Raw genomic sequence first — 13,856 nt, 5'->3', positions numbered from 1 at the left:
ATGCTGCACTGTGTGAATGCAGAAGATTGTCAGAGAGCGAGTTCAAATCTAGAACCCGCTGATGTGAGATGCCTACTTAAGCCAGACGCATTAACATCTATGGAAATAAAAGCTTTTGAATGTTTTTCCAGACACATTTAACTGCTAGATGTTAGCCAGATAGCGTTTCTATGTTCCTTCTTAATGCCAACTTTGTAAAAAATTATTGATAAAATGCTCATGATAAACTGCTGTTTGTTTACCTTCAAGCTCTGCTTCAGTTGCTCGACACATGTGCACATGAAGGAGCCAGTGAGCACCAGCACACACACATATTACATACATCTCGACATGTGAAAGTGTTCCTCCATGTTTTCATCGAAGTTGTTCACAATACTTACCCATCTACAGAATTTGTTATGTGGTCAAGTGTGTAAACATTTAGCTGCGGCGCACGCTTCTGCCTTTAGATGTCTCAGAAAGCAGCTGCAGAAATGCTAAAGCTTTAAATAAAAGTCAAACCATCAAGAAAAGGCAGACCGCTTCTATGTTTACAAATCTAACCGCAGCCATTTTAGAGGTCATTTGTGGTTAATGATACCAGAATTTTCTGGTGTTTTAGAATGGATATGTTAATGGTCTTTTCTGAAAAAATTACAGAACGTCCGTGCCTGTGTGAACAGCTTTTTTATGAATTTACCAGAAAAGTCGTTCCAGAATTTTTCCGGATATTTACCGTTATCACTGTGTGAAAAGGACTAATGACTCACATTTTGGAAATCTTTTTTTTTTTTTTCAATAAAATGATCATACTTGTAGTTCAAATGATTTTTTATTAAAAAATAATTTAAGGTGATTTTATGGCACCACACTTTAGTACCATAAATACTTTATTAGTTAAATGGACTGTACCTTATAGCAGATGTTAATCCAAAGACAAACATTGTATTTTTATACCAACAAAAGTTTAAAAGTGCTGCCCATATTTTCACATCTAAAAAAAATCTAATGTTTAGATTTTTGTAAAAAACTAAATTTAGTGAGCTCGCATTACCAATTTGAGACCTTAGTGGAAATGAAAAAATAACAATTAAATGGCCAAATTTCAGGCAAAATATCTGTTGCATTATATAATTCCAAAGTGTGTCAAGAATAGACATAAACTGCAAAATTATTTGATATAAAAAGTTTTGTTTTTAAGAATCACAAAAATTGAAAGCATCTAAAACAGACATAAAACATACACACTAATCATGTTAAAAAACAAAACAACAATGGTCAAAAAAACACTAATTCATAAAACATACACAGGAATGCCTTTTAAAAAAAACAAACCAAAACATATATCCTGAGGTCATACTTTTTGGACACTTCTGGTTTTCTTCAAGTCTGATATGGCAACAGTCTTAAAAAGCCCCTTCATAAAGCCAGTGTAACAGCATTTTGAGCCAAGCCCAAAGTTACATTAGGGATAGAGAAAACAAACAGCATTCGAGTTTCAATAGTAAAATGACTACAGACGCATCTGTACACAGTGTTTTAAAGAATTGATTGTCTGTTTTTTTCAGTCTCAGTTTTTGTGCAAAATGCCTAGATCAGCATCTCAATCCATAGGGATTAGTTAGTGTCCTGTGTCGAGGTCCCGCATGTAGTCCTGCAGGGCCTGAAGTCGAGCGTCAATCTCTGAGAGGTCAGCACCAGTATCCATAGATGTGTCTAAATAAGAAGAATATACTTAGTTAACACTTACATTCTATTAGTTACTATTCTAATTGTTAGATGCATAAACAATTCAATGTGAAATGATGTGCTACCTCCTGCTCTCATTCTTTGTGCCGGGGTGCTACACATTGGTTTTTTGTTAATGTGCCTTCCTCTGGACTAGAAAAGAAAATACCATTACTGGAGACTTAATCTTTACACGCATTTAGACCTAAACAACATAATGATTCATATGTTACTCACCACAGCTGGACCATTATACATCAGTTTCCTTCCTCTGCAAAAATAAGTAAATGCAGAAAAATATCACTATTGGACAAGATTATAATGGTTTCGCTTGCTTATTAAAAATTATAGTCCAAAAAAGTACTGAAGGAAATAAAAAAAGCTTTTTCACATTCAATCTTCAGTGTGACATCAAGCTTTCTATAATAAATCTAATAAAATATTTTACAATTTATGTTGAAAAGAAGAATTTTGCAAATTTTTTGATCATTTTTATATTTTTGGGGTCACATAAAATGTACATCTTTAAGATCTCTTATCACTGTCAGTTTTGAAAACAGCGCTAGACGATAATGTTCTTATGTTCTCATAAGAAAACATTCAAATTAGAAATCTAATTGTAATAAAAAAATAATTTATATATATATATATATATATATATATATATATATATATATATATATATATATATATATATATATATATATATATATATATATATATATATTAGGGATGTAACGGTATCAGAATTTTACGGCACGGTAATACCTTGGTATGAATGTCACGGTACGGTATTTATTGAATCATTTACAGGAAAAAAAAAAAACTTATGAAAATACTCCAAAAAAGTGCCAAAAGTGTCAATGACATACAAATTAGCCATCTATCTGTAAGCTTTGAAACAGGAACTTCAATTTTAATAACAAAAAATCATTAAACCATGTAAAAAATAAAGTTTCAATTTAGTATTGTTGAAAACTCATCACATTCAACATTTAATCAATCACTCACTTACTTAGATAGAGATGGGTTTTAAGGAAAATTATCATATAAATATAATCTGGTAAAAGCTGGTATCTCTGGGCATTTACAATGTCCCCTGCAACAGAAAAAAACCCTCTCATTTGGGACTGAGGTTTCTGGGACAGTGAGATATGACTTGGCCCAGGTTGACAGCAGTGAGTAACGTTATGCATTGTCTTTAACCGACTTGAGAGGACAAGCCATGAGTGAGATAGAGATCTCATGTCTGCATCAATCTGAACAGTGTGCCGTGTTTCTGCAGTCCCCATGACTGTTATTAGTCGTATTCCCCAACTTGCAGGCATGTGCACACATAGGGCTCAACCTGTGCAGTGCACATGCCCTTTTTAGTCTTGGATGGAAAGTGCCCTTCCAAAATGATCAAAAGTGCCCCCGCGACGCGACAGACCCTCCGTCCCGCCCTTCAGTAGGCGCGCGACAACACCGCTCTTGAGTATGCGCGCTCAACCCCCCCTCCCCGCTTTACAGTACGCGCGCGACAACACATCTGATTAGAACGCACGCAACAACACCGCTATTCAGTACGCGCGCGACAACACAGCTGACCAGAATGCGCGCGACAACACAGCTGATCAGAACGCGCGCGACAACACCGCTATTCAGTACCCGCGCGACAACACAGCTGATCAGAACGCGCGACAACACCGCTATTCAGTACGCGTGCGGCGACAACACCCGCTTCAGGTTCGATCATTTCCAGCTCTTTTTGATCCCCGCTTCTATCAGCACACTCCATTTCCGCATTACTGTATCTGTAGCGACAACAGACCGCAAGGGATGATGGCCGAGCCTGGGCTGATGGGAATTGTAGTTTCCGCTACCTCCCGTTCGCTTCATTCGCCTGAGCAAATTTTCTCAGAAGACCTATAGTTTTACCGAATCATGCGACTACGGTAATATCGAAAAAAATTAATATTGCGGTATGACGGTATTTACAATACCGTTACATCCCTAATATATATATATATATATATATATATATATATATATATATATATATATATATATATATATATGTAAAAGGTTTATGACTTGTGTTAAAATCTACAAAAATAAAAACAGGCTAATTATATTTTAGAATTTGTAGGCAAAAAAAGCTCTTATTGAGGGTTAGACCTTGTTATACCAGTGCTTTGAAATATACTTTTGGTGGTAGCCAAATTAAAACACACCTTTTACCCACAGCACATAAATAGTTAAATATATGCGACAAGCAAAACATAATTTGATTTTTCACACTATTTTTATGATTATGTTTTAACCGTTTTCTTTTCGATGGGATAAAGTAAAAAAAAAAAGATTGCTGAAATTAAAAAAAAAGCTATTCAGTAGCCATGTGCACCCACTGACAAGTAAAATCTGCTTCTCTCTATCTTTCAATCCAGTTCAGGTTGCTTTATTGGCATGACATTTTGTACAGTATTGCCAAAGCATTTTAGATGTATAAAAAATGTAACATATCGACATCATCAAATTAATAAAATATACACCAAATGAGAAAAAAATGATAAGAAAAAGTAATAAAAACAGACAATATCTCTGAGTTAAAATAGAGACTTAACTTATAATAATTACAAGAATAAATTGTGTAGATTTGTTGATTTAGACAAATAAGACTGTCTGTGGGAGTGTTGACAGTTCTCGCGCACACAAAATGAGCAGTATGAAATGGGTAAAGGAGAGAAGATTTTCCACTACTTAGTCGCATGTGGATGTTTGGTTATAACGGGCAGCTACAAAAAATTGTAAAAGGATATTAATAATAGTAAAAAAAAAACGTGTCACTAAATATACTTTGGTGGCCGTTAATATACCTGGGCGGCCTGACTTATAACCCGGCCAACATATACATGCCTAACAAAGACATTTTGTTTATTGACTTACCTGCTATTTAGAGGCTTAGCGAGCTCTTCAAACTCTGCCACTGATCCTTCAGAAGAGCAGCGACTCCTCCGGCTCTCCACAGACACACTCCTGCCCCTGCCAGCACTTCCTGCCCTCATGAGCTGAGGAACGGGCTCTCTGGAGCGTGAACGACCTCTTTCCATCAGAGACGGTGAAGCCAGCATGTCCCTTCGAATCTTCCTCTGACTGTTGGAAACAATAACAAATCTTAAGTATATCTGCGAAGGTAGGAAAAGGCTTCAGTTGACTAGTCGAACAGAGATCAGACTTTTATTCTTTTATCCGTCTGATCCCCAAAAAACGATCCTACAGATTGTAGGATTAGAGTGAATTCATGTAAGGGACAAAGAGAGGTAATGGTTCACACCTTTCAAAGTAAACTGTATTCCTGCTCACAGACAGGGCATTGCTTGTAGGAAAGAAGACAACAAATAAAACAACACAAAACAGCAGAAACACAAAAAGATAGAAATGAACATAAACTGAAATGGTAAAAGACTCCTACCTCTTCAGTTCTGCCTCTTTTTGGCGCCGTTGTCGGTCTTGGATGTAGGCTGTAGGGTCAAACCGAGGCACACGTGACCCTGTTGTGGGACAAAACAAGACTTGAATCAGATGGAGTACAAGAACAAAGCCCCTAAAGGCTGTTTTGTGGAATGCACCTCTGCAGAAAAAAAGGCAAAAAATAGAGGAAATAGAGGGAATATCATTTAACAAACCACAAATCACCAGAAAGGTCAGACAGACACTACTCCTTATTTGGTGTCTGCTTTCTCATAGAAGATATATTATGACAGATATTATGATTTCAAAAAAATGTAACCAATCTGGATGTGAACTGGTGGCTGTTTTTTGTTTGGCACCTAAACACAATCTTAAATGAACAATTTGATATCAGCTTACAATTCAGAATTGTAACATGGTTAGACATTGTTAGATACCATTCAAATTTATTTTGTTTTAGAATGAAAATGCTCCCCAACCAGATTGGCGTTTTTTTTTAAATGCGTCTCAGAAAAAAATGATCCATCCACACTAAATAGTTAAAACACGATACATGATTACTCACGCACACTGGACAGTATATATTTTGCCAGCATATGTATTTGGCCATCTATTGCTTGTGTAATGGTCATATGAGAAACACATAACCAATCAGGAAAGGATATGCAATAATTCAGAAGACTAGTCAGACATGGTTAATACTATAGATGTGCCTCCATTTTCAAAAGTCCACATTTAGAGGGCCATGAAACCCCCCGTTTCAGCGGGATGTTTTCACACCTCTAGTTTGGAAAAAGTCAGGAAAGTGGGTGTGTCTAGCTCTGTTTGGGTGGGAGTGTCGAGGGAGGGAAAATGGGCAGGGTTTGAATAAAAATGGGAGTTGCCATTTGGGTACGCGCTGAGGACAGAGGAAAAACAAACACACACACTCAGGGGAGAAAGACAGTGAGTTTAATGACGGTGAAATGTTTCATACCGCACATCGTATAGGAGAAAAAAGCCTCTGCATTTCTCTGTAACTCAGATGCACTCAGTAGGTCAGAAAGCTGTGTGTGTGCGTGTAGACTATCCTGTCACAAAATGCGGCGAAAATTCAACACGACGGTCGGCAAAAGTTTGCTTACAGTGTTCACGTGTTTACACACAGAGAGCAGCATTTACAGCGGATCTCTCAATACTGTAGTGATATCAACGTACTGTAAACTAAGTAACTTAGAAGTCATTTTGACAAAGGTCTGTCTTTAAACCCTGAAGGAGTACAGCTGACCATAGGAACTATAACTTTGCCATCTGAATGAACAAAGAAAGGGCACTGATTACACACACTTACCGAATCTGTAAACAGGATAATCAACACATACTGGAGCTGCATCTTTTTTTAAAGGAGACGAGCAGAAAATCCGGATCTCACCATAGATGAGAGATGAGTAAAAAATGTTCCAAACAAACGCATTTCTGACGTGGGTCGCTTACAAGGATCCACATGTGAGTCTAGCGGCGCTCTTATAAAGAGAAAATGAAACAAAACCTTCACATTATGAAAGCAACACTGGCGACCGTATCTCCAAACAATTCTTATTCTTTTTCAACAACTTTTGGCAACACGACGTGTGTCGTCTCTCTGCCGTCTGAACACTGTTTCAGGTACAGTCTAAGAAAGCTAGCATGCATATTAATGAAGTTGCAGCGCATACATAATGGAGCGCGCTGATTGGTTTAAACCAAGCCTTACTCATGAATGAATGCAACGCACTCAGAGACGTAATACAGGACACTCTGGCACAGACAACCAGTCTACACGCTAAGATCTCATGGTTGTGACGCAGCTTCAAAAATTCATTTCAAACTGGAAGTACGAATTTGCTCAAAACAACGCAAAAACAACCAATTTTCACTTTTTAGTGAAATATATGGGTCCTAATGGTGTTTTTAGCAGTGTGGGACACATATACGACCGTCAACAGCTCAAAAAATGTGATTTGGTGTTTCGTGACCCTTTAATTGCATCTACACTGAAATGAAACACTAGTGTTTCCAAACAAAAAGCTTAAGCGCTTGAAAAACTATCCATTTTCACCAAAAAGAATCAGTGTAAACGGCCTCTCGATCACATTGGTTTGGTTCAATCCACGATTGTTTTCTCATTCTGAAGTGTCATTCAAAGTTAGATTTATCCCAAAAACAAAGAATAAACTTGTCTGATGAAAAAAAGATTTGTTTGTAGTTTGAAATGGCTTTCCAAAGAAATCTTTAGCTAAGAAGTTTTATACTTTGGATTAATATCTTTGAACTGCTAAATTCCATTGGTCTGTGTTGATAGTAAAACAGGCAGGTGTGGTTCATATGAAAATCTCTGACTAATTTAATCCACATTGCTATTAGCAGATGCATTCTTAACTGCAGTTTTCCCAGCAATGTGAATTTAGCTATACACTTTTTTGTTTATGAAAAGCAGTTCATTTATTTTCCTTTGGCTTAGTCCCTTATTTATCAGAGGTCACACACACTCTCATACACTATGGCCGATTTTGTTTACTCAATTTACCATAGCGCATGTCTTTGGACTGTGGGGGAAACTGGAGCACCACGAGGGAAACCCACGCAAACACGGGGAGAACATGCAAACTCCACACAGAAATGCACTTACCCAGCCGGGACTTGAATTAGCGACCTTCTTACAGTTAAGCAACAGTGCTAACCAACACATTTTACAAATTCATCTCAAATTTAAAATTCATCTTCACTCAGTTACCTGTTGGAGACGGCGAGGGTCTTGTGATGCAGTTCCTCGACCCTGAAGAGTCTGCCCTCCTAACTCTTTCCTCTGACCTTCGACCCCTGTCCTCTATCCTCTCCCTCGACCCAGAGCGTGCTCTTATACCAACACGAGTCAAACTGCGCTCTCTGGATAAAGAACGATGAACCACACCATCACCTCTCAGTCCACCTCGGTCAGACAAGACTGGAGTTGCTCGGCTGTCAATGTTTTTTGAAAAATTCATATAATTAACATTTGCTCTAAAACATGCAACATTTTCATAAAAAAATAAATAAATAAAAAATTCTGATTTAACCATCTTACCCACGTCGTAACAAGGCCAACTCAGTGGTCAGACTTTTAACCCGTATTCGAAGAGCTCGTTCGGAGGCTCTAAGTTCCTCTAACTGCCGACAGAGTCAATTTGAATATTTTAATGCTTTGGATGATCAGTTTGTCTATCTCATAACTGTACCAATGTAATGTGTACACAGACCTGTTCCACCAGGAGGCGCTGTTCCTGGCTCTTCTTGATTGCAGACCGCTGGCTTTTTGCCCTTTCCTTCAGCAGCTGTTCTTCCAGGCTGTGAACTGCCTCTCTGAGCCCCCGAGCTCCAGGAGCAGATCCGGACCCCACCATCTGCAGACGATCCAGAGCCTTGGCCAAGGCCTCCTTTTCATCTCTCACCAAAGCCAACCTGATCAAGCGCACATAACATAATAAAAGCATTTTGCAAAATGGCTTTTACACTGCGTGGATAAAATGCTGAAATGTTTTGTGACTTTATAATAGGCAAAAAATTGGTGGGTTTAATTTGTAGAATATAATTTCAACCCGAACACATAAAATATTTTTTTTAGTCTGTTACGATAATCACTTTGTCAAATGATTCAGAATTCACTTGCAAATTCTTTGTGTTGTTGACACAAACATGTCAGCCTTTGATGCTTTTTGACCAAACATCACTTGCTGTTTTCAACGTTCAATGACAAGAGTGGAAACTATAGCTAATGGCTAGGGCCAGACAGAATCTGCAGACATTTTTTGGTATTTTTGCTGTGAATTTTATAAAAAAACCTGCAATTTTATGTGAAATGATTTTTGGAGTTTTAGAACTAAAACCTTAATATATTAAATAAAAAAGTATAAATTTTTAACTTTTATTTAATGTTTACATTGCAAATCCAATTAGATGCATTTATTTGGTAAACAAACCAAGTCTATCATATAATATCTCTACTAAAAGAAGCAAACTGGATTGTAAATGCATCATGTGGAAATTTTAATATTACTATTATTATATCACATTAATATAAGTGAAATTAATTTGAAAACTGAATAAATATAAATTTACACACATTTACACAAGTAAATACATAGACCCAATGATGGGCTAAATATCGGTGGAAATCTGCGAAATTCTGCGCAACCAGATTCCGTTTGGGCCTACTAACGGCTAAATAAATAGCAACAAAATAGTGGACACCACATTGTAAAACTTCCTCTAGCAGCAACATTACAACTGTTTTCTCTTTTGCTCCTATTGTTCAGCATCATATTTGATGATGAACATTGTGGGGGACCAAAAAAAAATAAGTTAGATATTTTGTCATTTTAGGATGATGTGAAATTTCCCAAATATATTGACAATTGCCAACCCTCATGCAACACTTGAGATGAAATCCTGCATCCCGAAGCCCATTGTTACTTACAAATCAGCAGAACATCATACGCCAAATGAGTTATGCCAAAAACATGCCAATATATGAAAACTGAGCACAACAGAATCATTAATTGTACTCAAAGGTTCTGATAATTAGATTAAAATGCAGCTTTTGTGGCTTTAAATGTAAAGTTCACCGAAAAAAAAAAAATCTATAATTATTTAATTTAATAATTTATTTGCTAAAATGTCATTCCAAACCTAAATTTTTCCAAACCTAAATTTCAAACCAAAATTACTGTCGACTTCCTTCTGTGGACCAAACAAACCAGTTAAAAGTCACTTCAATTGAAGAGACATTCCTCTTAATATATTCTCGTGTTCCACAGACAGGGTTTCTGCAGGTTTTACCAAGTTACATTTAAGACTTAGGACATTTTTAAGACCATCATGAATGAAATTTTAGACTTATACAAGGCTAAACATTTAAGGAATTGTTTTGAATATTTTCCAATTGGAAAATATTTTTTACTGGCCCTATCAAAAAATGATTATAAATAATAATACTTTTTTTTTTTTTTTTTTACAATTTTCAAATATATCCATTCACAAAACCTATAATCCTTAAAAAGAACAGAACAAAACACAGCTATCAATTACTTCAGTCTACAATAACAATAATTCAAAAATAAAAATATAGGTCAGGTCAGTATCCCCAGCAGTAAATAAATGGAGAACTTTTAAGCAAATGTTATTATAAGGAAATTAATTAAATGCTATTTTTAAAATAAAAAGTTAAAAGTTTTATTGAGATGGATTGTTGATGATTGTATGGGTGTTAATGGCGAAATTGGACAGTTATACAGGATCAAAGGAAAATTAAGACCTGTTAAAAAAGATTTAAGATCTACAACACAATATTTCAGTAGATTTAAGTCTTTTAAGGCCTAAAATTAAGCTTTTGAGATTTAAGACATTTTAAGAATTTAAGACCCCACAGATACCCTGACAGAAGAAAGAAAATCAGACATTCTTTCTTCTATGGAACACAAAAGGAAATCTTAAAAGCAATGTTCATATAATTGAAGTGAATTTTAACAGGTTTGGCCTACAGAAGGAAGTTGATTCAAAGAGTAAAGAAATGATGACAGAAAGTTTTTTACAGCAATAATAAAAAAAGATTTTCTCTACAGATTGTCTTTCTTTGAAAGAAAAAATTATTTACAAGCTATAACCAAAATGTGCAAGGGATGTTTATATATGAAAACATCTGAAATATGTATTACAGTATATAAAACAAAGAAAGAACTGACTCAGTGCGCAGCTTGCGTGTTTCCTGGTCTGATACTTTGTGGTCTCCTCTCAGTCCCAGTGTTTTCAGCTCGGACCTCAGAGCTCTGATCTCTTTCTGAAGCTCTGCAGGATCAGGTTTGCCGAGATACGGAAGTGGAAGTGGATAATGTATCCTACACAAAAATGCTTGATGTAAAACTGCTGTATTAAACATGAACAAAGCAGACAGAGTGATGACACTAGACACACCTGTCAAACTCCACCGTGTAGATGAGGATGAGGTATCGTTTAGCACTCAGAGCAGGAGACTGTGGCTGAGCACGAGGACGGCCGACGACACCTGCCTTTCTGTTTCGCAGAAGCTCGAGGTCAGAATACGTCAAAAGGTCAAGGGTCACGGAGTCGCTGGACTGTAAAATACAATTCAAAAGGGTAAATCAGATATTTATTTAGATATGATTACTATCAGAGATATATTTTAACTTGAAGTATTAGATGAGAATGTTTAACAAAAATAAAAACAAAACTAGGCGTGGCTTGGTGGGGCAGTGGATAGCATTGTCACCTCACAGCAAGAAGGTTGCTGGTTTGAGCCTCGGCTGGGTCAGTTGGCATTTCTATGTGGAGTTTGCATGTTCTTCCCGTGTTCGCGTAGGTTGTCTCTGGGTGCTCCAGTCCAAAGACATGCAGTACAGGTGAATTGGGTAAGCTAAATTGTCTGTAGTGTATGTGTGTGAATGAGAGTGTATGGGTGTCTCCCAGTGATGGGTAACAGCTAGAAGGGCATCCGCTACATAAAACATAAGCTGGATAAGTTGACAGTTCATTCCGCTGTCGGATTATGGCAACACGAGGAGAACATACCAACTCTACACAGAAATGCCAACTGTCCCAGCCAGGGTTCGAACCAGTGACCTTCTTGCTGTGAGGTGACCATGCTACCCACTGTGCCACTGTCGCCGTGACGACACAGTTTAACGTTTGAAAATAAAATTCTAGTTTTACAGCTTTAAATAACATTAGTTACAAAAAAAACTAAATGTACATTATATAGTATATTACTGTTTTTATATAAGGTTTAGTTTTACAGTGAATTTTACAACAGCATTTTATTTTGTATTCTTTAAGTAATACTTCGTAGGAGTAGTAATATTTATAAAATAATAGATTGTATTAGTGCTCAACCAATTATTATTTTTAATTTTTAGTTTGATCATGCCCCCTTTACTTCTGCCTTATAGCAATTGTATGTAAACAATTATAATGTTTATGTATTTATAATGTGTTTCAATGTTAATAATAGTGTATATGTATCTATTTTACTTTCATTTTATGTCAAGCCTTTCATGGACAGAGTTGAGAATTAGCAAGTCTACTAAACACTACTAAACACAAACAAATGCATCTGGTTGTCCAGTGTAATTGTGATGTCTATGTCAAAAGAAAAAAAAAATAATAATAAATTAATATTAATGCGAACATAAGGGTTTATCAAAAGCATTTAAGACTGTTTAAAAACTTAATAGCTTACAAAAGGTCGATGTTTAATGGTTAACACTTACTGTAAAAATTTTAAACTAATTTAAAAAATATATTGAGAAAATCTTTTTATTTCTGGAACTGCCATATATTTTATAGTTAAATTCTAGTTTTATGGTTAAATTTATAAATAAATTCTGACAAAATTGTTTATCCCTACAAAATACATCAGAAACTAAAATAATATTCATCAGTAAAAAAATAAAATCTTAATAAGCTTTCAAAATCAAGATCCTATTAGTTTAAATAAGACTTACTCCTCAGACCCACCTTGTGAACAGCAGACTCAAGCATGCTGCAAAATACTGGAAACTGTTTAAAATTCCCAGTTTTTCTGGTCAGGTCCTCAATATCTGATTGCAGAACAAAAGTTTGTAATGGCATAAAAGAACATGACATTCAAAGTAAGCCGACAGTAAATGTCAGTTTTAACATGACTTACAAGCAGGATCGAACTCTCCTCTCCACTGGTCTGCTGTCACGACATCTGAAATCTCTACGATTAGCAACCTCTCAGCCATCTCAACCTTGACAGCAAATTCAGACCCACGAAATTTCATTTCTTCCTGCACAACCGTGCCCACCTCCATTGCTTGCCACTGACAGCCTAAGGAAAACATTGCACAGGGTTTAATAACATGATCATTGCAGTTCATAATAGAGCTATAATCAGCATTACTTGATAACATACATGCTATATGTAGATAAATCTCATATACTAAGAGCAACTACAGTACCTTATCAAACCATAACAGTCAGTTTAATCAGAGGTTTAATTTAGAAAGTATGGGTTTATTATTTTAGTGCTGTTCATGTCAATAACACATCAAGGTGTCCATTGCAAATGTCAACTTCACTGCCATGACACAGGATTTGGGTCATGGACCATTTGAATGAATAAGGCTCATATTTCTTTACACTTCACTGAATTCCGTGAATTTTACGGATAAAATGGTGTTCTTAGCTCGTTTAGAAACGAATTAGTACACAACACACTCATGTTTCAAACTACTAAACAACTGATTGAGTAAGTGCTAACGTTAACCCTTAAGATTTGCCATAAGACTGGGCTAGTCGAACAGCAACATTATCAAAACAGTCGCAGAAATACACAAATACATCATATGTCATCGTTTTGAAACCAACAGAGAAATATGTGACAACAAAAGACGACATATATGCCCTTGATAACGTTAAGATAGATGCATGTCAGTCCATACACAACTAGCACGCTAGCAACATACCCGTTATTGGTGGAAATGCTTTAGGCAGGCAAGAGCTGTACGATTAAAAACCTACATTTAAAGCAAGGGTTAAATAAAAGTACAAAAAACAGAAAGATGATAAAAATGTCTTCTATTTCAATTTAGCGAAACATATTCAGTAAACTGGTCGTCACTGCCTCGAACAACTGAAAACAGCGGCTCAATGACCGGGAATTT

At 36.2% G+C, this 13,856-nt stretch overlaps 1 protein-coding gene across 4 annotated transcripts; it reads right to left on the bottom strand.

Annotated features, from left to right (window-relative positions):
- Positions 1–792: 792 nt before the first annotated feature.
- ccdc61 (coiled-coil domain containing 61) lies at positions 793–13,856 on the bottom strand. Of its 4 annotated transcripts, XM_087300358.1 has the most exons (14): positions 13,659–13,856; positions 12,857–13,021; positions 12,685–12,767; positions 11,125–11,285; positions 10,896–11,048; positions 8,415–8,616; positions 8,243–8,325; positions 7,913–8,136; positions 5,162–5,240; positions 5,024–5,065; positions 4,636–4,842; positions 1,945–1,978; positions 1,794–1,860; positions 793–1,695 (listed from the first exon to the last, which is right to left on the bottom strand). In XM_087300358.1, exons 2-14 carry the CDS (start codon positions 13,002–13,004, stop codon positions 1,601–1,603), a joined length of 1,578 nt encoding a protein of 525 aa, XP_087156484.1. In that variant the 5' UTR covers positions 13,005–13,021; positions 13,659–13,856; the 3' UTR covers positions 793–1,600.

Source organism: Danio rerio, chromosome 21 (genome assembly GCF_052040795.2).
Source record: "Danio rerio strain M-AB ecotype USA chromosome 21, GRCz13ab, whole genome shotgun sequence".
NCBI classification, from domain to species: domain Eukaryota; kingdom Metazoa; phylum Chordata; class Actinopteri; order Cypriniformes; family Danionidae; genus Danio; species Danio rerio.
This window is presented reverse-complemented; position numbering and strand designations above follow the sequence as displayed.